We start from the raw sequence: 24,045 nt of genomic DNA, 5'->3' as shown, positions 1-24,045 counted from the left end.
CTTCTAGTCTTGTTCCCAGCTAGGATCCCATTCCAGATTCCATAAAGCCTACCAACATTTCTGCTTCCCTTTCAAGCCAAAATCTCAGTGGGATTTATGAAAACAGAAATTGTGCATGTCTCTCTTATTTTAGTTTTGAGGCTGTTAAATGTTACAGCCAATGTTATTTTCGTCAGTTTTACTTAATCTCGAGCAACTCTACGGGCTTCACAAGGTAAATCTGACAGATGAGTAGTCTAAACTGTTAATTTTCAATTTGAATTAAAAAGCACCATAGCCTCTTGTAATTCGTAGCTCGTGCTAAAGCCTTCAACCGTTGTAGTTCTGCCAAGCCCCTAGAGGGCAGGCAAGTTTTAAATACATATTGAATTTAGTACCTCTTTTGTCCAATCTTGAATCTTGACTTGAATTCTCACTTCCTGGTTACGCGTTAAGGAAGTACAATGGTAGCAAGCTCAAATTGTAGTTTACTTTATTATTACCATGAAAATAATACAATATCGTATTACATGACCATAATGTCGAACTAACGGTCACATTTAAACGTACATGAAAGACGTAGAAGAGTCACAAAACATACAGAGAGCCGTGGATATCGTGAGTTGCCTCAAACAAGTTTGCTACTGTAGCGACTAATTTCCTTGATTTAACAGTTCCATCTGTTGATCGCTAGTAGTGTACCAAGCAGTCTAATGCCTTCATGTTGTTTTACATTGTAATTAGCTACCCGCCGTAAACGGATAGTAGATGGATTGATAAAGCAGTCTACCTGTCTCTCTGATAACAGTAGTGCTACGTTTTATTTTTGTTATAGAGTGCCACGTCATTTACTTGCAAGACTGAGTGGGGCACACCCCTATAAAAGAAAAGCATTGGCTGGATTCGAAAGAAAAAAAAGGTGAACGTCGCAACGTGGACTTTCACAAGTCCGTGAACGTTCACTTCCTTCGTCATCTTACATCTTCTCAACTGTTTTTCTAATTCGGAGAAAAAATACTAACTGTCAAAGATGACAGCGGCGGCTTCAAACTGGGGGCTGATCATGAACGTGGTCAACAGTATTGTGGGAGTGAGCGTGCTCACCATGCCGTTCTGCTTCAAACAGGTAAGGTTTCTGTTATGTTATCTCACACCTGTCACACTTTTTACGGTTTGATATGATAATATGTGACCTCTCTGTGAACCCAAACGTCAGCAGTAAAACACATGACTGTGTACTAATATTTCCCCTGATCATGGCATATTCGTGAAGATTAAAGTCCCCCATCCCCCCTTTCATATTTTCCTCTTTCTTTTTTGTCTCCCTCCCATCCTCCAGTGTGGAATAGTGCTAGGAACTCTGCTCTTGTTCTTCTGCTCCTGGATGACTCACCAGTCCTGCATGTTCCTGGTCCACACAGCTAGCAACACCAAGCGCAGGACCTACGCTGGACTCGGTCAGTCCACACATCACAGGGCAGCTCAATACTGACGCTGTAGTTGATCAATTCCACTAATTCCATGTTACAGTGATACATGGGATCCTGTCACTCCTGTCAGAGAAAACCACTTTGAGAGAGGCGTTACACTGTTCACCTTGGTGGGATGACTTTGTAGCCAAATGTTATACTAATATCCCTTTTATGGTTCTATCTGCAGCCTTCCATGCATATGGCAAACCAGGCAAAGCGCTGGTGGAGACCAGGTAAGCCGCACACTGTCCAGGTTGTCTCTTTGCCTGAAGCCTCTGGCTAAAGTCTGCATCATCGGAACCCAACTAAAGTGTGTGTGTGTATGTGTTTCTCTCCAGTATGATCGGTCTCATGTTGGGGACCTGTATAGCCTTCTACGTCGTCATCGCAGACCTGGGCTCCAACTTCTTTGCTCAGTTGATGGGCCTGCAGGTCAGATGGCAGACTTGTGACAACCTCAGCTACATTCCTCAGCCATTTCCTCACATCAGTCTCATGACAGACTCAAACATCACTTCCTCCTTGTAACCAATAAGCGCCCTAGACCCTTAACATTCACTTCCTGGGAGATGTCTCTCAGTTTGGATGTCCGACTTGATTGGTAAGAGCTCCCCTTCTGTCTCCTAGGTGACGTTTGGGTTCCGCGTGCTGCTGCTGGTGGCGGTGTCCCTGTTCATCGTGCTGCCCCTCAGCCTGCAGAGGAACATGATGTCATCCATCCAGTCCTTCTCTGCCATGGCTCTCATCTTCTACACCTTCTTCATGTTCACGGTGAGCCCGGCCTGTACACACACACACACACACACACGCTCTTTCCTGATATTTTTCTGCTTTTTTGCAATGTTCAGTGCATCAGTTTTGTGTTTCGTGCATCGCTGCAGTAGTATTAAATACGTGCTACTTCCATGGAGCTTGTAGTTGTGGAGCTTCTTGCTATGCTAGTGTCAATGCTCCAAGGTATAACTGACCTCTAGTCTTCTAGCCAGATCAGGAGAGGGAGCTGTGGGGTGAGTCTGGCTCTAAGCCTGATCCAGTCCTGACCCAGACCAGTCCAGACCACTAACCCTCTAACAGTGATATGTCTGCCTTCCCTCCCTCCCTGTTCTTTTCCCCTCCTCCCCTGTTCATCATGATTTTTCCCTTGCTCCTCATCCACCTATTACATCCCTCCATTATTTTTTCCTCCCTCTGTGTCCCTTGGGGCCTCTTACCGCTCCTCTTTCCACCTTGTTCAAACTCTCATTTCCTCCCTCTGTGTCTTCTTTTCCTTTAATTTCCTCCTCTGTGTCTTCCTTTTCCTCTCATTTCCTCCTCTGTGTCTTCCTCTTCCTCTCATTTCCTCCTCTGTGTCTTCCTCTTCCTCTGATTTCCTCCTCTGTGTCTTCCTCTTCCTCTCATTTCCTCCTCTGTGTCTTCCTCTTCCTCTTCTTCCTGCTGCTCCTGCTGCTGTAGATAGTCTTGTCTTCTCTGCGTTATGGCCTAATCTCAGGCTCCTGGCTGGAGCGTGTACACCTGTGGCGTCTCAAGGGCGTCATTCAGTGCCTGCCAATTATCGCCACCACCTTCTGCTGTCACCCGTAAGTAACCATGGCTACCACAGCGACCTCTCCCAACCTCAAGGAAACTTGGATGCTGAGGGGAGGGGGGGGGTCTGAAATGTTCACCTCTCGTCGCATATCAGGCCCCTCTGTCCTTCTCTACTCATCTCCACACTAGGATTTCCTCCCATTATTTTATGTTTCCACGTGTGTGTGTGTGTGTGTGTGTGTGTGTGTGTGTGTGTGAGAGACAGTGGTGGCTAGAGTACTAGGGCAGAGGGCTGCTAAAACAAATCTGTACCCTCCCCTCATCTGATCTGCTCAACCCTTCAACCACCCCCATTCGACTTACACCCCACATCCAGGATAGGTTGTCTGATCCTGGGAAGGAGGGACCTGGAGGGGTAGGGGTGCTGCCGGAGGACTGTGGCTGAGATTCTAGGATTGAGAAACCTACAGACAGGGAATACCATGCTGACCAAAGAACCGTGATAGTGTACTGGTAGTTCTCCTCTTGTTCACTTATCCACAGCCTGAACTGAAAGCGCTCCTTTAGATTCATTGACTTCTATGAAGCTTATAGGTGGCTGTCAGCTTGGGATTTCCTGTATTGTGTTTATCCTCAACTGTATGGGCACGACTTCTCCTCTTTCCGTATCCCCTCCTCTTATTCTCTCATTCACAACCAGCCCTCAGCATGGGCTCCTCTCTCCCTCCTCGTCTTCCTCTTCCACTCAACCCCCTCCCCTCCTACCGTCCCAACCCTTTTCTTGGTACATGCCGTAACCATTCCCCCTGTCCCTGCTCTTCCCCCCTCCCTCAGATGGTGCTGTCCTCGTTCAAACACGGGCTGCTGGGCGGCCATTGGCTAGGGCGGGTCAGTTTGGTGCGCTGGGAGGGGGTGTTTCGCTGCCTGCCCATCTGTGGCATGGCCTTCGCCTGTCAGTCGTAAGTACCAACTCCACGGCTACGCCCCCCCTCCACCCTCCCTCTATGCCCAAGCAGAAACCGCGGAACCGCATTCTTAGAACCTTACCAACATTCTAAGAACTGTAGGCTGGTAGAATTGAGGGGCAGATTGGGCTTTGCTCTAGGATCCAGGGGTCATGACGGGCCTAGCTGATGTTGCATGAGCAAGTGTGCTGGTTCCTAACAACTACAGCATGAGGGCTTGACCCTGTAGACTAAACCTGAGTATCCTGGCTAGCGACTTGTTGACATTACACCCCCGTCACACCCGGAACCAGCGATCGACCTACTACATTTGAAGTGGACTGAATTCATGTCCCTTTCATTCTAAATGCAAGTAATGACCATGTTATCTCCGTTTATAGCAAAGACCAGTTTGGAAAATGAGAAGGACTGTTCTACCATTGCTAAAAGCCTGACAGCAAAGAAGTTTGGGATCTTGCCAGCTCTCCTTTTCCACATGCTTCTTATTTGGGCTGTGTAATGGTTATATTACGTTGTGAGGAGGAAGTGCTATGAGTATTAGTCTGGGCTCCTTGTCTTCAGTATTTAGTAATGGAGCAGGCTTTGACACAACCTTTATCGCATGTTTGACCTGAATACCCCTCCACACACACTAGTGAACATGTACCCATTCAGACCAGAAGCCAGCCTGCGATATCTGGGTTGGTACTGTAGGTCACTGTGAAAGGGGTAGAACAATGTGGAAAGGAAGGAGGAATTTGGAGATGTATTCCTGAAAAGGATGGCGAGATTAAGGTTGGGGTGGGGTTAAGGATAAGCTTCTTGCACTTTCTTGCCTAACCAATCAGCTTTTGCATCCCTGCCTGGTTGTTGACAGATGCTTCAGCTGTATTTAACTACTTCCTGTCACCTGACATTTTACAGGCTCAAAGCCAGGTCCAACATCAAGCAATAACAAGTTAAGACTTTCTCTGTGCTAGTGTTTGGAGTGTGGCCTTAGTATTGTTTTAATTTATAATTGGCATACGGACAGATACCTCTGCCCCCTACCCCACCCTCCACCCTCATTTTCTATGAGCCTAATCCCCTCCCCGTCACTCTCTTTCTCCATCCATCCCTCCATCTTCACGTCCATCTGCATGCTCTATTGCTGCTTCCTCTGTCCTCTCATCGCCATGGCGCCTGGGTTGGGGGTGGGTTCTAAAGGATGGAGGTGTTTGGGTGTATGGGTTTATGCTATATTCAAGCATGTAATGGTTTTGGGGGGGTGGGGGTGGATTGGGGCCAGATGTTTTGTGGGGTGGGTTGGGGTTTGGGTGTTGGTGGGAGTTTGAGGTGCAGACTGGTTGGTTGTGTGTGTTTTGTGTGTGAGGTAGGTGTTGGGTGAGAGGGCTGGAACGAGACTTTAATTACTCTTAACTGCTCTGAGGCAACACTATGTAACTGTAGGGGCGTGTGTGTGAGAAACGGTGTGTGTTGTGTCTTGTGTTGTGTGTGTGTGTGTCCCACAAGTGATGAGTGATATTTGGCAGAGTGTGTTGTTGGCCTGTGGTCAGACAGAGCAGGACTCAACGCTGCTTTAGCCAAACCACCAATCAACCGCCTGGACGGCAGCCATCTTGAGACAGGCTGGTGTATTCACATGCTGATTAAGCAGCTTTCAACACATTCGATTTTTATTACATTTATTAAAAGTGTTTACTTTCAGTTAAAAGGAGACCTAACATCACTATTACGAAAGATGGTGTGGTGGTTTCTCAAGGGGGAGGGTAGAGAAGAGAACGGGAGAGGTGAGGTGAGGCGAGGGGACAGGAAAGAAAGAGTGAGTTGAGAAACGAGAGAGTAGCGATACAAGCACGTGGGTGAAGAGGGGAGGTGGGTGAAGAGGAAGGTAGAGGTGTTACACCGACAGTCCTAAAGAACCAGTCTCACCTCTCTCCTATACTAAATGCTCTTGAAGGACCAATGACATGCCGTTGTCTTTGTGACACCCACACACACACATTTTCTCTTTTTAAAGAGCCAACATGCTCTTGTTGGCTCTCAGTTTGATATGCTGGAAGTGTGACAGGGACGGTGTGAGGTGCACTGGTCTTTCCAGACCACGTAAACCAGGGGACAGGCAGCAGCGGCGGCAGACGCAGCAGCAGCAGCAGTAGCGGCGGAGCGGGGCTGCTGAGGACATGTTGAGTGCTTCAGCTCGCTCCTTGCAGTGTTGTTTTATTTGACCTCAGCTTGAGAGATTTACTGGTGCTCAGGTTTAAACAGCCTTGAAGAAAAGCACTGTGGGACAGGGTTAACTTATGAGAATAGGATAACGGGAACTGAGGAAGAGGTGAAAGGCAGACAGGAGTAGAGGGGTAGGAGAGAGTGAGAGAGAGAGAGAGAGAGAGAGAGAGAGAGATACAGTTACTGTGATGGTTGTTTTCTCTGTTGCTCTTTTTTTTCTTCACTTTGTGTGTAAGAGTGCAAAAGCACTGCAGAGAAAGTTTATAATGCTCTAAAAAACCCTGACAATGGCAGTGGCTGTAAATCCACAGTTTAATATGCTACTGGCCTTTCCCTCTGCTCAACAGACAGATAGAAATACAAGCATGTAGACACACTAACAGACAGAAAGACAGATAGATAGAAATACAAGAATGTAAACTCAGACAATACAGGTACGTAGACATTCATAGTTCAAACACACACATTTACATGTATTCATTTAGCAGCCGCTTTTATCCAAAGCAACTTCCAAGAGAGAATACACACTCTGTTCCTTCTTGCCAAACACACATGCACTCAACCCCAAACCACACACCAACATCCACTAAGACACTTTCACTCCTCCCCAAATAATACCTTAGAATGATTACATGAATTTCTTAAAACTGTGCAGTACCACTGCCTCCTAATGTTAAAATTGATCATCATAGAAAATGAATGTTGATCTGATTCAATGGAATACTCTGTAATGTTAGTTTATTTATTCTCCGAGACTCTTAAACATCTAATTACCAGTTAATTAATCTGCAATTTCTAACCCCTAGCTATTTAGTCCTGTCTGATGTGGCATCTGGAGTGTGTGTGTGTGTGTGTGTGTTCATGGTCTCACAGGCAGGTATTGCCCACCTATGACCAGCTGGATGAGCCCTCAGTCAAGCGCATGTCCACCATCTTCACCTCCTCTCTGAACGTGGTCACCACCTTCTACATTACGGTGAGCACTGCACACCGATGACCTCACTTCCTGTAGCTGGCCCCCCCTGGTCACCAGTCTGACTGTGTGAGTGTGGGTGTTTTGAGAGGGGCAGAGAGAGAGGGAGAGAGAGTCAGAAAGTGTTTTGAATGCTTCTGGATTTTATAGGTTCATCTCTGCATCTGTCTCCTCATCCTCTCCTTCTCACCACCCTTTCTTCTCGTCCTCCTGCTGCCTCGCACGCCCCACCCCTCTTACTCCTGCTGCCTCGCACGCCCCCGCCCCTCTTCCTCCTGCTGCCTCGCACGCCCCCCCCCCTCTTCTTCCTGTTGCCTCGCACGCCCCACCCTTCTTCCTCCTGCTGCCTCGCACGCCCCCGCCCCTCTTCCTCCTGCTGCCTCGCACGCCCCACCCCTCTTCCTCCTGCTGCCTCGCACGCCCCACCCCTCTTCCTCCTGCTGCCTCGCACGCCCCACCCCTCTTCCTCCTGCTGCCTCGCACGCCCCACCCCTCTTCCTCATGCTGCCTCGCCCCACCCCTCTTCCTCCTCCCCAGGTGGGCTTCTTTGGCTACGTCAGTTTCACGGAGGAGATAGCCGGGAACGTGCTGATGAACTTCCCCTCCAACCTGGTGACAGAGATGATCCGGGTGGGCTTCATGATGTCAGTGGCCGTGGGCTTCCCCATGATGATCCTGCCCTGCCGACAGGCCATCAACACCATGCTCTTCGAACAGCAGGTAAGCTCCACAGGCACACACACACACAGACTCTCGCTTTCTCTCTCTCGTTTACCCCATACGCACTCGCTCATGCGCGCGCACACACACACACCCACACACAGAATGAATCCTAAAGCCCTAAGCTCCCCAGAACTGATGCTACCAAATGTAACTGGACCCCCCCCCCCCCCATCTCTCTCTGTATGTCTCTCTGTCTCTGTCTCTCTCTCTCTGTCTCTCTCTCTCTATGTACTAGCAGAAGGATGGGACGTTTGCAGCTGGGGGCTATATGCCTCCTGTGCGCTTCAAGTTGATCACCCTCTGCATCGTCTTTGGCACCATGCTGGGGGGCATCCTCATCCCCAACGGTGTGTGTGTGTGTGTGTGTTTGACTGGTCCTTTACTTTGGCACAGGGAGTGTATCCAATATGCTGTGAAGAGTATGGCCGGCATGGGAGGGGTATGTGTGTGTGGGGAGGGGTATGTGTGTGTGTGTGTGTGTGTACTCAGTGTTTGTGTGACTAAGGTCTTTGAGGTGCATGTGTTCTTTTATGTGGGCCGCATAGCTGAAGCTCTTTACGACGTGTATGAATATGACTTTACAGCCCAGTGACTGTCACACTCCAACACAGTCCCTAAATCAGAACCCTGGACCCACAGACAGTGAGATGGAGCTATTATTCTCCCAGACGCGTGCACACACACTCTTAGACACACACACGCGCTCAGACACACGCGCACACACAGCCTGATGGCTTCTTCACACTTTCTTTGTCTGGATTTTGCACACATACTCACGTGCACACACCTGCACCCCGCGAGTGGGGATGTAGGTGTGAAGGTTTGTGTTAGTTTGTATGTTTTATTCATACCGTAGAGGGAAACACACACACAAACTCACACACGCCCCTGTGCTGGTGTTTTGGCCAGGCTGTGTGTGTCTAATCAGCCTAATAGAGCAAGGACAAGGAGGGAGGGACTCAGGGAGGACAACAGACACTAAATCCGAGAGACAATATGGCGTCCGTTCTCTGGATGAGGGATGGGCCCGGGCCCTGCGCCCAGCCCAGGGGAGGGGGGTGGAGATGGGGCAGACTGCCCAGGGGAAGGAGGGGGCGGGAGGGAGGGAAGGAGGGGGTTTGGTAGCTCCAAGGTTGATACACCCAGGGGACAGGGAGGTTAGGCTGGATTTGGTGTTGGATAGAGTTGGTCGTTTTCATTTTCTCTTCTCTCTCTCCCTCTCAGTTGAGACCATCCTGGGTCTGACTGGAGCCACCATGGGCAGTCTCATCTGCTTCATCTGCCCGGCGCTCATCTACAGAAAGATCCAGAAGAACGGCCTCACGGCACAGGTAACACACACACACACACACGAAACACAGTAATTCAGCCAAACAAACAGGCTCTGACTAATGCACCCCCTCCTCTTCTAGCTGGTGCTGTGGGTGGGCCTGGGGATCCTCCTGATCAGCACCTTCACCACGCTGTCAATCTCCTCATCGGAGCCCACCCCCCGCCGCCTCCAGCCTCCGCCTCCACCCGCCCCAAACAGGGATTACCTCCAGCACATTAAACTGCCCGGTACAGAAGACACACACACACACACCCACAATGCTTGGCACACACACACACATCCTAGACACAGTATGGACAGACCACATGCATGTTTTCTTTTGGAGAAAGGGGTGGATGGAGAGCACGAGTTAAAAGGTGATAAGAAGATGGAAAACAGGAACGGGGAGAGGGGGAGGGGGGGGGGCAAGGAGTGTTCTTTGTTTCTCAGAGGAAGCGGGGAGGAAGGAGACAAAGTGAGATGGAGACAGACTGACAAGGGTAGCCTGCTAGATAACCTCTTGATAATATCTAAGAGAAGCACTGTTTGATGGGAAGAGATTGATGCCCTTCAAACTCCACTGGTTTCTCATTTCCCAATAAACCGTTCCCTTCTCCCTCCGCCCCTATCCCCTCTCCCTCCTTCTCTTGTCTTCCCTCGCCTCTCGCTCTCCCTTTTCCCCCCACCTCTCCTCCTTGCCCCCACGCCCTGTACACAACCTGCACCCCAACCTTCCCCCCCTCCTCCTCCTTCCCCCCTCCGCTGTGGCAGCTGGGAGATGCTTACTCGCTGTCTGCAACTGACAGAGAGATGAGCTGGGGGAGATGTAGAGGGAGGGATGGTTCAGGGTTGCAGAGGAGAGGAAGACAGAGATGAGAAGCGTGTGTGTGTGTGTGTGTGTGTGTGTGTTGGGACCTGGGCGGAGGGGGCCAGCCAACTATTTTCCACCTAGTGAATCTCGAGAGCGAGAGTCCCAAAGCAGAACAAGGACCTCATCCTCTCTCCTCCCCTAATCTCTCCTCATCCACCCGTGCCTTCTCTTTTTCCTCTTCTTTTCTCCCCCCCCAGCTGATGTCAACCTTTCCCTCCTCTGTCTCTCCATGTCTTTGTCCCCCTCCCCCTGTGACTGAAGTCTAACGTGGCCATCCTCCACACCTGTTTCCTTTTCCTGTTTATTGCTGCGGAAGTGTTGTTCCGTCTCTCGCTCTCTTATTGTTTCCCCTTTCAGCTAGCTTCTCTTTGTGCCCCCCCCCCCCCCCCCCACACACACACACACACACCCCACCCCCCGCTCGCTCTGTCTCTCAACATCTCTATCATCCATGTCAGAAGTCTGGCTCTCTGCTGCCACCTAGTGTAACTGCTGCTCTCCCAGTCAGTGTGTCTGTGTTGGACTGGGCTACATTGTGTTTGGGTCTCTCTACAGAGAAGGCCCTGGTGAAGAAGCCCGCTGAGGGGGTGGAGCGGCCCAAGCCCCCTGCAGATGGGGGGGGGGTGTTGTCCGACAGGAGGAGAGGAACCAGCCAGAGCCCCCCCAGATCAAAGGACCGGTAGAACCAGAGCGGAAGAAGGAGGAAGAGGTGCAGCTGGACAGGCCTGAAGCTGGTAAGAAACCAGGGGCAGAAGCCTCAACCCTGGAGAACTGAGGATACAACCTAGTCCAGGTTGATGGTACCTATATCTCTCTACAAACTAACAAGCAAGAGTGGAGTGCAGTTTGGGATTCATTGAAACGATGCTGAAGGAAATGTGTACCATAGTGTGTCTGTCTGTCTGTCTGTCTGTCTTCAAGGTGTGGCAGTGCCAGAGAAGGAGGCCCACAGACACGAGCCCCCCATCCCTCATGATGAGGTACTGATTGACGAGAGGAAGAACGCAGCCGAGCTGGCGGAGGAGAAGAATCCTGTTCCAGGAGGAGGGAAAGAGGAGGAGGAGTCTCAAGGGGATGTGGAGCCTGGGGCAGGGCTTTCGCAGGAAGTCGACGACAAGAAGGAGAAGGAGGAAGAAGAAAAGGAGGAGGAGAAACCAAAGCCTGTGGTGGTAAAGAAGAAGGAAGTGGAGGCGGGTGTGGTGGGGTCCAATGAGGTGCTGGAGAAACCGGAGGCAGGGAAAAAGCAGGAAGTACCCCGAATGAAAGACGAGGATGGAGCTGCCCCTGTGAAAGAGGTGCATGCTGGGAATGATCCTGTGGCCGGTCCTGCTGTGGCGCAGGTTGATGATGCGGACAAGGCCGCAGATGTGGCTAGGAAAGGTGATCATAAAATTCTATTTGAAGTTGAATCAAATATTGTCTTAAAACCACCTCCATTTGTCCTCTGTCCTTAACCGTTGTCGTACTGTTGACTTTGTCCCCTGACCCCTCTGACCCTGTGCCATCTAGGTGGTGAAGTGCCACCTGCTGAAGCAGAGCATCGTGGGCCACCAGAGGGGGCAGATGGGAAGGAGGGAGGGGCAGAGGACAAGATGGAAGGTGAGTGAACGGAGGAGGGTAGGGAGTACTATATAACCATAGAGTCGGTCATGTGCATGATCTCAACAGCCTCTCTCTGATCTCCACGTGGCTCTGTATGTCTGGGATGTACGCCTGTTTGAGACGGGGCGACCATTCGGTCATGGCTCTGCCGTCTGAAGATTGTCAACCAGGAAGCTGTGGAGGATTGAAATGAAGAAGGGATTGTTCTAGCATGTCCTTTCTCACCATGGCTTGGCCTCAGCTCGATGCACTGCGCAGCACTGTGGTTTCTATTCTTTTAACTTACCTTTTTGCTTTTTTTCTCTTTGTCTATCTGTCCCTTTTCTTCTCTGCCGGGCTACTGTCACAGTGATAAAAAATCTGGTTGCAGGTATGACCTCGTTCTCTTTTATTTCCCTCCTTTTTCACCTACCTCCTTTTAGCGTCTCTTTTTTCTTGCGCACTGTCAAGTCAACCTCTCCAGACGTAGGAGGATAGTAACTAGCATAGCCCCTGTGTTTGAATCTTTGTCCCTGCATCTTCTATCTATCTTGTGTCCTGTGAGACTACCCATAGCTAGACCTCTCCCTCTCCTGGCCCTATAGAGTCTGGCCTTATCAAACTAATACTTTAACCAGTTTGACACCACCCCTTTCAATATCGATAATGGTATGTTCTAACCCATGTTCTCCTTCACTGTAGAAGGTCAGTTGGACCATGCCATGCTGCTGCAGGTGATCCAGCAACAGCAGGAACAGCAAAAGAGGCTGATAGACCAGCAGGAGAAACTACTGGCTGTCATACAGGAACAGCACAAGGAGATTCATCAGAAACAACCAGGTACTCACACACACACACACTCACTCATAAAAACATCTGTGCATACACATGACCTCACATACAGTGTTTCACTCTTGTGTGTGTTGTCAGATGGTGCAGAGGCAGAGGTGGCAGAAGGAGTAGCAGCCAAGATTAAAGACTCATCCCAGGTTGGGGACCCTGCTGAAGCTGGAGATCCACCTGCTGGAGTGCTCGAGACGAACGTCCTGCCCGAGAATGAAGCCCTGCCGGGGGTAGGAAAGGTAGAGGACCCGGCCCTTAGGGTTGTGGTTCCTAAAGAGGAGGCCCCAAAACAGGCTGTGGTGTCAGCAGTGGAGGCCCAGAAGGAGAGAGAGGTGGGTGCCCGGGGGGTACCACTGGGGGGGCCGAGGGAAGTGGAAGCCAGGGCAGACCCAGTCCAGGCCAAGCCCAAGGAGCAGCTTGGACAGGGAGAGACAGCCCTGGATAGAGAGAAGGAGAAGCTGGAGAGGGAGAAGCTGGAGAATGCCATGGCAGAGAGAGAAAGGATCAAGAAGGAGGTGAAAGCCAGGGTGGAGAAGGAGCGTGTGGAGAGGGAGAAAAGAGAGAAGCTGGAAAAGGAGCAGGAGATGGAGAAGTTGAGGCTGGAGAAAGAGAGAGCGGAGAAGGAAAAACTGGAGAAGGAGAGAGCGGAGAAGGAAAAACTGGAGAAGGAGAGAGCGGAGAAAGAAAAACTGGAGAAGGAGAGAGTGGAGTTGGAGGAACAGAAGGCAAGACAGGCTGAGGTGGAAAGGGTTGTTCAGGCCAAGGATGCTGCTGAGGCTGTGGTCATGGCTGGGGCTGAGCAGGGAGCAGAACCACCACCTGCCAAGAAGGGGGGTCGTGACCTGAAAGAGAGGCCAGCCCGAGAGGCCGACTCTAAAGGAGTTTCAGAGGAGGGCCCCAAAGCTCCCCGCCCCCAGGAGAACGCTAGAGACCAGGGGGACACAGACCTGAGGAGGAGACGCAGGGCGCTGGAGGCTGAAGGAGCTGGGGAGGTGTCCAGAGGAGGGGGGCTGGGGCCCCTGCTAGACCTGGGGGGGTCGGACCTCCATGCAGCCCTGGAGGGGCAGCTCCTAAGGGGAGCTCTGGTACACACACGCCAGATCAAACAGACTTCAGACCCAGAATAAGAGAGGGTCTGGTGGGGCTGGTCCTGCACACCCTTCCAGCCTCTCTGCCAGTCCCCCCATCCTGAGACACAGTCAGACCAAACGGACCCTCTGTGAGACGGGCCTGAGCTGCATCTAGGTGACAGGGACTAGGCCGGTTCTCTTCTTCTTGCTTTCTGTCACTTTCTCTTTTCTGTTATTATTCTTATTTTTCAACCAGTGTCTTCCATAGTGCTTTAATTAGAAGAAAAAAAAGAAGAGAAGATAATGCAAGGTGATCTATGGATATTTCAGGAATTATATCAGATTTGGCTATTAATGTATATTATTCTACCTTACATACAAAGTCTATTTGAATATATATATTGGAATGTAAATATTAACTTATTAATAAGGGAGGGGGGGGGGGGGGGAGTTCAAGATCTGAATGCTGAATCGTTTATTGCTGTGCAAAGACCATTCTTGGTTTGTGGATGCTGTGTAGGCCACCGCTGACAAACTGATTTCCCATGGTGTTTCTTAGTGTTCTGTTTTCATCTGACAAATATTTTCTATTCTCTAAAGATTGTGTTTTATATCAATTGTATCATGTTTGTAAAATGTGAATTCCTATGTAAAACAGCATTTTGAGAATTGTAGATTGCCTTTCTGTTCATTTAAAATCTAAATGTATTGTTTAAGGCAAAAACAAGATACTTTCTTCTGCTGTAGCTGTATATTCTAGCCCCATCTTATGCACACTGCATTGCAATGTCCCTTTTAGAAAGTTCTGATTAAGATTCTGAGTTCTAGACCAAACGTTCCTATCCACTGGTGCCTTACCTTTATGCTGCAGAAGTGATGTTGACTACAGTATTTAAATTTAGTTTAAAGTTTGCAAATGTTCGGTTGTTTTTCTACCTGTGCATAGTTCCTCTCCTTGTTTAGTAGAGGAATTATTCAATGCCTTCAATGTGTGATGATTTCGTTGCGGTTTGCTTGATAAAGTTTCTATACTGGGGGAATTTTGGAACACATGCTGTGTTGTAGGATTAGTGTTCTTTGCTTGTGGCTTTTCCCTTGTGTTACAGATGATACTGAAGAAAGGGGAAATTGAACTAAGGGTACTGCTTTATTCTTCTGAAGTGTTGCTAAATACTTTTATGTTGAAATAAAAGTTTACAATGAGTTAATTGTTATCTTGATTTGTTTACACTAACACAATAAAAACAAATGTATTAAAAACTAATACATTACAAAAATGCCACATTGGTGAACAAGCTTGCTGCATACTGACTGAAATAGTGGGACAACGTATGCAAGACAATATCAATGTGTCAGCAGCAGATTGTTGATAAGTCAACACTGTCCCAGTCCTTGCCAAGGTTTGAATGACCCTCTCCCCACTGGACAGACAGGGTGGTGCACCTAACATGTCACAGCAGAAAGAACCAGGCTGCTCTGCCATTCCAGGTCACAGTACATTGTGAACTTCTGATTTGAGACTTGAAAAGAAACGGAGCAGCCATCTTGGCTCCTGACCGGTGATGATTGCAACAATCCCTTCACATGGGACTGGGTCACAGTTGCACCTGATTGATTCAAGGTAGGACATTGTAGCAGCTACTTCACCCCCTTCTTTGCCTGTAAAACAATGAGATAAAATGATATATGGATGAAAAACGGAAACGTTCACATGACAGTTCAAACTGGAATGTTAACCACAGTTCTACTTACGGCAGATATGAAACATGTCTTTAGTGCCTCAAACTCCTTCACACACATATCCTTCCTGAGTTCTTGTCTGCCAGCTGTGGTCGTGGAGGACACACACTTCCCATAGGCTGCTGCCTGTATAACACAAGGTGATGTCAAGGGTTACTTATGTGGGTCTTAGGTTCATGTTCAAACAGAAAACTACACAACAGATGTTCACTGTGCAAGAAATAATTAGCACATACTCTAATGACACTAATATTCTTTAACCCAAGTTGCTAATTGGATTGTTAGCCTAACGTCGACTCGATTAAGGAATGTTCTCCTGCTTCTCAGTGAATCTTACAAAGTTAAATGTAATGTATCCAACTCGAGCGTTATACTGTCTATCTTACCTCTGCTGCACATTGAGCAAACAGCTCAGGAAACCTTTGCATTCTGTCACGACTCCGGGTCCATACGTTTGTCCCCGACATGACTTCAACGAGTATCTCGTTTTTTAAAGAGACGTTAGTAAATACGTGACGTTATCAAGAAGTGATATCTATATCGATGTAGCAAGCAATTGCCGAAGACAATGAACTGTAAACATGACAAAGCTAGCATAAACTTAAAGACAGTTGTTTATGAAAGAACACGGTACGCATCCTCCAGGACAGCGCCATGTTGTTGACCCTGTATCAGGAAGAGCCATGCCTGTTTGATTTTAACTCATATAAATGGCTCAACTCTACATCAATCAAGCTACATATTCAATTATGAGTGTTTTTATTGGTAGATAATATTATTTACGCATACAGATGGACAAATGAATCCATGTTGGTTTTGACGTATGGCTTCCGATTGGCTAGATGTCACCGAGGACTCCGCCTTCTGTCTATCCCGAGGAAGCGATGAGTAGCCTGAAGTCGAGAGTGCAACATCATGGCAACATTTATGGAGCGCCTGGCTTTTCTTCAAAACGTAAGTACCATTTTTTAAGGCAGTTAACTTAAGCTACTATTTTGACATAACATAAAAGTATCCCAAACTATAAATAGTGTTTTAAATGTTTGTACGCGCTGATTACAGTAGGCTACGATTCAGGCTAGCTAGCTCGCCGCCAGCTGGACATACAGCACCAGACTGTACACTCCCTATGTGTAAGAACATACGTGACATCCATCTGAGATCTTACACAACGCTTTTGGATAAATGAACCACTAGAATGTAGGCGCCACAGACATGCACCCTTTTGCTGAGGATGTTGATAAGCTAATTGCTATCCAGATAGCTACCCAGTCCTCCAACTCATCATCACCTTACCTTCCCACTCCCAGGTGCCTACTCTGATGAAGGCCACGGCAGACGATGAGAACCCTTGTCCTGGCTACCTCTTCCAGGAAATAGGAAGTATCCTTCTTCCAGCCTCTCAGATATATCCATCCATCTATCCATGTATCTATCTATGTTCAGGTGATGTTGCCTTGACCCCATCTGACCTACAGAGATATCCCAGGAGTCAGCAGGCTGTGGCCAGTGTCTGCTGGAGTATCTACTAGAGAGGCTGCAGGTGGACTCCTGCCACGTCAAACTGAAGGTGAACACAGTCTGGCTGGCCCCTGCACGCACTCAAATACCGCAGCTTTGCGCACATATTAAATACAATTGTCATGTTATGAAAAGCGGTATGGATTGTCATGGTCAAGATAGCTTCATAGTGATATGCTGTCGTCACGTCAAACCAAGCCCTCGCTGATTCCCAGTTTCTTTGACTCTCAGGTCCTGAAACTCTTCGTCCACCTTTGTGGTCATGGATCTCAACCCTTCCTCACAGAACTCAGACGAAATTCCACCTTCATCCAGCAGGCGGCTGGTGAGATGACACTCGTTCACTACTCAGACAAAGATCTCTGGAGCTAGTCTTTGATATAGTTGCTTACTCTTTACGTGGTTTTCTTTAGTTTACAGTGGTCCTCCTGATCCCATCCATGGTACTGCTCTGTACCAGAAAGTAAGAACTACAGCACAGGTAAGATATCAATCCCATCCATCACACAGACATATACACACACACACTCACACACGCTGAGTTTGACTTCATCTGTCTCCAGGAGTTGGCCTCGTTGCTCTTCACAGATGCAGGCTCCTCCCAGAACTGCCTTTCTCCATGCACACCAGCTACTCCCACTATGGGTGAGTCACAAGATGATAATTATGATGATTAGAGCAATAATGTTACATGTGATTGTGGTGATGAGGAAGAGACAAATGAGAGCTATCATGATGATAATTACAAAGTTGAAAGTTATAAGGATTCGTTTGGACATGTTAGTTAGGTTAAAAGTACCATATTACATGTGGATGGCTTATAAATCAATCACTTTATTTTTAAAGCACAATTAAACAGAAGTTGAAATGCAAGTTAGAAAGTGGTTGGCCAGTGCCCTGGTGCACTACTGCTAATGACAGGCATCTGGTGACTGAACTATTCAACGTGACTTTAGTTACTATTAACTGACTTAGCTCAGCAAGCCTCCTTATTGGTCAAAGGGGAGGAGGGAGAGGGTGACGGGTCTGAGAGGCAGGTAGACAGTCAGAAACATGAATCCTTTTGATGACAGGAGGTGTGTGAGGATGAGTGCTTTTAGTGAGTCTGCGTTCTCTCCCTGTGTGAAGGTATGGGGTCAGAGTCGAGCCACAGGTTGGGAATGCAAGGATTTGGCTACAGTCCCGGGAAGAGGGTGACAGGTGAGCAGCCACAATGACACTTCCTGTTTTATCACTTCCTGTGCCATTGCAGTGTAACAACATCAGCATTTCAGGTTAGCTGATTGGTCAAGCTTGTGTGTGTGTGTGTTGCTGCCAGGAAGTGACACACTATTGGACAAGATCCAGAAAGCAGCAGAGGTGGTGGCGAGTGCTGTCCTGCCCCCCACCGAGCACCAGGGCATCCGTCTCCATGACAACCACTATCGGGCGGTGGCAGCGCCCGCTGCTCCCATCGAGGTGGCAGTGCCAGCCTGTGCCTACACCATGCCCCCACATAAACCCAAAGGTATGACATCCTGAAGGTGTTTTGTAGTTATAATCACTATCGTTTCTGCTCCCTGTCTTACCTTCTTTGCACTTCTCTTTCATCTCGATTCTCCTCTACCTTTTCCTCTCCTCATTTCGTCAATCTTCTCTTTCCTTCTCTCTTCCCCCATGCCCCTTCTTCTCCTCAGTGTCCCAACGCTGTCCAGGGCAGGTGGGCGGGGGCTGGGAGGAGATGGACAGTGGCCACAGCTCCTCCCACAACTCTTCCCAGGAGAATGCAGCCAATAGTAGGGTTTCAGGGGGCGGGAGCGGCAAATCAGGTGGCACAGATAGCCAATCAGGAGCCAGTAGGGAGAGCGGGGACCTGTCAGAGCGGTAAGTCACACATTCCAAGTCTCTAGTCTACAATACCATGTCCTAATCCCCTTTTTTTTCAAGACTCTTTCTGACACTCCTCTCTCTCCCCTTCCCTCCCCAGGGTGGAGGCTATGCAGCTGGGGGACTGTGGCCAGGAAGTGGCCCTGATCAGCAGACTGGTGGAGGGCTCCAGAGTCTTCCTGTCCAGAGATGAGAGCCAGCACTTCATCAAGGAGTCCGTCTATACAGATAATCATACTCTTACTTTAACAGCATCGTTTTATGGAGTCTCTATGTAGACTTTACTGTACTAGTTACACCAAAAGACTGACGTACAGTAAAACCCTAAACACAGGAGTCCCCTTGATATCTTACAAACGTGAACTTTGGAGGAAAATAGGCTTCTACTGTCTTTAGATTTTTTCCAATCCAGTGGATGTTAAGGCAGCAATTTTTTGGAGGGACTGCCATTGCTATGCGTTCAACTGTTTCTGTCTGTATGTCTACAGGTGCTCCATCCTGAACTGTGAGGTGGTGGTAGAGCTTCTCTCTCGCAGACTGCCAGACCCCTCCAACACAGTCCAGATGGTATGTCCCAGGAAAAACTCCTGTGCGCCTGTGTGATACACCTGTACATGTGCTGATGCATTTGTGTCACAGAACTTTGAACCCTCCTCCCCTCCAGAGGGCACTCTGTGCTGTGGCTTGCCTCATGACCTCTGACCTCCTGTCTCTGGAGCAAATCCTCGGGGCGACCCAGAGGAGGTTGGCCCAACTCAGCCAAGGATCCCCAGGACCAGTGGCCAACAAGGCCACCAAGGTATGGAGAGACAGCAAATTAATTGTAAATATTGTTTGAGAATTGTGAACTGTATTAGAAAAGTGTGAGAGAGTTAGATTTAGAGAAAAGATGCCGCAAGTAAACCCAGTCCCTGATGTTTTTCCTCTTCTCCACCCTCTCCAGATCCTGCGCCAGTTTGAGGCGCTGATGGGCGGGGCTAAGTCTGCTGCCAGACGAGATGCAGCACCCGATAGTGTTCCTCCCGCTGCCCCCTCATGCTCCGCCCCCTTACTGCTAACACACCCTGTTGACTTCACCACCTCCCACCTGGAGAGTGACCCTCAGTCCAAACCTCCACCCCTGTTAACCCCTCCCATGCCCTGCCCTGGGGGGGACTACGGGAGGTCCCTCTACGATGACGAGGAGGAGGAAACACTCACACCTCAGAATGACGATCCTCTGCAGGGTCCGACTGGCTCGAGGACTATGGAGCCACAACTCCCAGGTTTCCAGAATGAGAGGGGCGCTCTTCCGTCCCTCGAGCCCCAGCCACAGCAGCCCTGCGTAGGCAGACTCTCTCTGTTCACTGGCATGGAGCTGGTGACCAGGCCTGGGTGTACGTTAGAGAGAGAGGGTGATCTGTGGACCAGAAGAGAGAGGGTGGGGGTTGCGCAGAGGGACTCCAGGCAAAATTCAGGCTTTGCCTCAACCAACACAATGAACTCGCCACTCCTTTCTCCGGACGAAACTAGCGATGCCCCTCCCCTGCCCCTGCCCATGCGTGACATCCCACCCAGCAACGTCCAATCAGTGTCTGCCTTCTCTTTCCTCAACCTTTGACCTTAGGTCCAGCATTGGTTAAAGTGAGGATATTATCTTAGATGTGTGTCATCGGGACCTCTCGCTCTTTATAGCAATATGGCGGACGGATGCAGAACTGCTTTTGCCTGCCCTGTCTCTTCCACAAGCGAAGGAGAAGTTGTCTGGCTTGAGGGGTAGTTGTATGATGTGACAGTTCAGCTCCTGGGTCGGTTTACGGTTTTTAGAGCTTCAGGTTACAGATGCTTTGACTCAGGACTTGTTAAAAGCCTGGGTCACACAGCCAATCTGAGAAGATATGGGCTCTTCTCATCCTACCCCCTATTATTTAATCTCAACTGGAATTAGTTATTATTTGGGACACACATCAGAGACCTTGCTTGAATCTTCTGTGCTTATCTTGTTACACAAACTCCTTGTATCCAGTTGAGATGAGTCCAGATCTTCTCAGATTTACAGCGTGACCCATATTTAAACTAACCCACTGTCACTATGCCTAGTCTACTCTACCATACACCCTTAACTTCTTTTTGTTTTGTATTTTGCACTACAATGAATATTTTGGCCTTGATTTATATAATGTGTGTTTACTAGTACATGTGATTTATGAAAGACCTCCACTAACAGTGTAAACAGTACATGGCATAATGATTTATGACTGTAATGGCTCCTTCTGTTGATCCAATGGCTTGGACTGGTTTTAAAGCATGTCACAGATGGGTATAGGAGGAATGGATTCAGGTAAAGAGTTCAGGCTGCCATTACTATAACCGTGTGTGTGTGTGTGTGTGTGTGTGTGTGTACATGTGCAAGCATGCTTGTGTGTGTGTGTAAACATAACTACAGGTGGTTCAAAAGTAATGTGTCCTGGTATGAGGGGTAGAAAACCTTTCAGTTTATTTTTGTTTGTCTAAAGTTTGACAGAAGCCATGTTGTCACACTCATGAACAGCTGTGTGACATTAAAACATGCTGTAGTTCTGTTACAGCAACTGTACCAAAACAAGACTGTCCTGAAGGCATTTGGAATGACTATTGTCATGTGTGTAAGTGTATTTGAACTTAATCAAGATCACTAATGTTTTGCCAACCCAAATTTTATTGTCAATGTAAAATGAATGCTTCCAAAAAATAATCATAACCTTACATTTTGCAATGATGAATGTGAAAAAAAAATTATTCTCTCAGGTCCTGACATTTATTTCTCTTATCAACAGTGTTATGGTCATACTGCAGTGGCCTTAGACCAGTACGAGGTACATTCATACAGACACACAATGATTGAGAGGGAGGCTCAGCCTTGACAAACAGGTTTTCTTACAAACAGCCAGCATCCCCTGGGTGTGCTGTTATTGAAGAACGCTGAGATCTTGAACACACCCCTTCCTGCAGCTCCAGTACTCCCTGGGGTCTATACTTAGACCATGGATAATTTGAGGTCTGAGTACTGAAGAGGTCTGTGCCATATATATTCATACTGTTACTGTGAACTAGCTGGCCCACTCAAACCCAGGCTGAATCACAGCCAAGACTGGCAGTAATGCCAGAGGGCGAGACTTCTAATGCACAGTTGATAACTATGTTGTGTGTCACTACCAAACCCCTCTTCTGTGTTACAGTTCACTGCTGAGCCCCCAGAGTGGTCTGTTGTAAACTGCTATCATCACTCTCCTATAACCACTTACATTAGCCAATGGAAACACGTGTTGGCCCTCGAGTAATCACGCCACTTAGAGGGAGAGTGGCTTAATTATCCGACCAGTCTGCAAGCAGTCAGTATAATCAAGAGGATAAACTAAGAGATAAATCACTCAACAAGCTGAAGGTTGTCAGAACCTTCGCACAGCTTAGCGTGTGTTGTAGCAATGTGTGTGCTGGCTTGGTCAGGAACATGGAACAGAGAGAATGTGCCGGGCTTTATTAGGTACAACAAGCACTCTGGATCATTCACCTTCCTTTCAATAGCACCAATGGAAATGTCATACAAGTGTTCCCTCGTATGAGGAACAACAACACAAAACCTGATGCTGGAGTGCCGGGGCACACACACAGCCGCAGGCATACACACATTCCAAAATAAACACACACACACACACACACACACACACACACTGGTACTGCACATATAACCACAGTGGTCTGGCCATGGAAGGCAGGTGTGCTTATGGTCTTGGCACATAAAAGGGTGAGGTGGGGTGAGCCATGCCCGAGATGTTCCTCCCTCCCGGCCTCCATTTTGTCTTGTGTGTATCTCTCCATCCTTACTGGCACATGCCAGTGGTGTTGGGGGGTGGGGGAGTAAGAGGTCAACAGGTTAGTCCATGGTCACGTGGAGCCGGGTCGACCCCTGGTCTGCAGGCTGCTGAAATGCGCCTCCCTCAGAAGTTTGTTGATGTAGTTATAGGATGAGCCATCGGCATGGAACCCCATCAAGGAGCTGGAGGAGTCATCTGGCATGGGACTGAGGGAACTCTGGGAATTGTAGTTATTCTGGCCATGTGGGCATAGACTGGTGCTGGTGCCAGCTGCCCTTTCTGGACTACTAACACCACCACTACTGTCACTGCTGGATGACTGAGGGAACAAAAAGAAGCACAGGAAGAATGGCTTAGCATTACACACAAGCTAACACAAAGGCCAAGTAATAGTCAGAACCTGTTTAGACACAATTTCTTAGTCTACCCCCAAAAATCCCTGAACACACATACATCCAAGGCTTAAGGTACACACCTCAGAGTCCCAGACATCTCGTCCAACGTCAGACACAAGACCATGACCCTCCTGACCCCCTCCAGACCTCTTAGCTTGGGGGTTAAGCTGCTGTTCCCCCTCAGTGTCACAACCCCTGCGACGTTTTCTGCACCATAGGGAGAGATAGTGGTGGACAAGATGAGTGTCAGGACAGAGGGAGTACATAAGATAGGCAATCCAAAAATAGAAAGCATGCATTAAATGACCAGACACGTGCTCAAGTAACAGTATAGAAGGAAAACACAACTGATTTTATTAACCACATTGATTATTGTGAGTAACATTGTGACAGCAGCAGAGAAACCAAAGCCTGCACAAAGGCATTCCTCCTACTGCATTGGTCAGACATTTAGTCACGAAGCCTACCCTTACTTGTCGCCTTGAGTGAGAGATCGTGACTCACCTGTTTTCTGTCAACATTTGGAGGTCTTGAATGTCGGAATTGGAAAAAGCAAAATCTTCCAGGCGCTGTATCCGGCCTAAGCTCAAGACACGACCGAAATCTATTCCCGTTGCTGTAGCTTTGACCACGAACTTATCGCAGGAACACAGACAGTGACAGTGGTAGACTACGAGATGATATCACGTCTCAGATAATCGTTAGCTAGCTACAGTACAGTACTGTAGTGGAATCATTTTTGCAAACCAAATAAACCCGTCCGAATCACTCACTGTCTGCATGCCATACTAAGATCCCTCAGTTATGCAAGACAACGGAGTCCCTAGGACTTGTCAGGAAGCGAATGTAGATAACTAAGCTAGCAGACTAACCAGCTAGTGCTAGCTAGCTCCACAACTGCTGCTTAGCTGCTACTGTACTATGTCAGTGTGTCAGTTTTTTTCCGGACTTTTATTCCTTATTTTAGTTTATTCCAGCGGTCTAACAAAGTTAAAACAAGAGGAAATTGTATGATGGACAGTACAACATTTTCAATGTAGCCTACCCGTGGTTCCGACCAAACAAGTAAGTAGCGACCGCTAGCTGCAGTGCTAGCGAGCCGCCCAGCTGATACTGTTTACATGACGTTGGGTGACGTAACACCCCGGTAACGCGGAAACAACCAT

The 24,045-nt window shown here is 48.5% G+C and overlaps 4 protein-coding genes across 5 annotated transcripts; 2 read left to right on the top strand and 2 right to left on the bottom strand.

Moving 5' to 3' along the window:
• The first annotated feature begins 401 nt into the window (after window positions 1–401).
• On the top strand, window positions 402–14,732 carry slc38a10 (solute carrier family 38 member 10). Its single transcript, XM_084670465.1, is given in 19 exon segments — window positions 402–597; window positions 815–1,105; window positions 1,319–1,436; window positions 1,639–1,684; window positions 1,790–1,883; window positions 2,079–2,222; window positions 2,904–3,028; window positions 7,025–7,127; window positions 7,662–7,844; window positions 8,083–8,194; window positions 9,072–9,178; window positions 9,260–9,407; window positions 10,586–10,647; window positions 10,650–10,764; window positions 10,952–11,410; window positions 11,540–11,629; window positions 11,982–12,002; window positions 12,314–12,451; window positions 12,542–14,732. Coding segments are annotated over 18 exon segments (3,201 nt in total). The 5' UTR covers window positions 402–597; window positions 815–1,009; the 3' UTR covers window positions 13,582–14,732.
• On the bottom strand, window positions 14,729–16,357 carry ndufaf8 (NADH:ubiquinone oxidoreductase complex assembly factor 8). The gene is made up of 3 exons (XM_084669780.1): window positions 15,651–16,357; window positions 15,277–15,390; window positions 14,729–15,183 (listed from the first exon to the last, which is right to left on the bottom strand). Exons 1-3 carry the CDS (start codon window positions 15,729–15,731, stop codon window positions 15,163–15,165), a joined length of 216 nt encoding a protein of 71 aa, XP_084525906.1. The 5' UTR covers window positions 15,732–16,357; the 3' UTR covers window positions 14,729–15,162.
• tepsin (TEPSIN adaptor related protein complex 4 accessory protein) lies at window positions 16,118–21,408 on the top strand. Of its 2 annotated transcripts, XM_084669773.1 has the most exons (14): window positions 16,146–16,218; window positions 16,327–16,397; window positions 16,575–16,647; window positions 16,743–16,834; window positions 17,017–17,110; window positions 17,199–17,266; window positions 17,349–17,430; window positions 17,914–17,985; window positions 18,104–18,292; window positions 18,462–18,648; window positions 18,752–18,865; window positions 19,140–19,218; window positions 19,316–19,450; window positions 19,595–21,408. In XM_084669773.1, the coding sequence occupies exons 3-14, from the start codon at window positions 16,587–16,589 to the stop codon at window positions 20,249–20,251; spliced, it is 1,830 nt and encodes a 609-aa protein (XP_084525899.1). In that variant the 5' UTR covers window positions 16,146–16,218; window positions 16,327–16,397; window positions 16,575–16,586; the 3' UTR covers window positions 20,252–21,408. The 2 variants fall into 2 exon arrangements, with proteins under 2 accessions (XP_084525898.1, XP_084525899.1); XM_084669772.1 differs by lacking the exon at window positions 16,327–16,397 and having other exon boundaries at window positions 16,118–16,218.
• Window positions 21,409–22,132: 724 nt separating this feature from the next.
• On the bottom strand, window positions 22,133–23,995 carry LOC146259857 (protein VCF1). The gene is made up of 4 exons (XM_084669779.1): window positions 23,925–23,995; window positions 23,384–23,514; window positions 22,960–23,086; window positions 22,133–22,803 (listed from the first exon to the last, which is right to left on the bottom strand). Exons 2-4 carry the CDS (start codon window positions 23,398–23,400, stop codon window positions 22,555–22,557), a joined length of 393 nt encoding a protein of 130 aa, XP_084525905.1. The 5' UTR covers window positions 23,401–23,514; window positions 23,925–23,995; the 3' UTR covers window positions 22,133–22,554.
• Window positions 23,996–24,045: the final 50 nt, after the last annotated feature.

The sequence above is a fragment of the Hypomesus nipponensis genome, chromosome 13 (genome assembly GCF_054491055.1).
Source record: "Hypomesus nipponensis isolate SF chromosome 13, ASM5449105v1, whole genome shotgun sequence".
Taxonomy (NCBI): Eukaryota; Metazoa; Chordata; class Actinopteri; order Osmeriformes; family Osmeridae; genus Hypomesus; species Hypomesus nipponensis.
The sequence above is the reverse complement of the archived record's forward strand: the minus strand, read 5'-3'. Positions and strand labels throughout refer to the sequence as shown.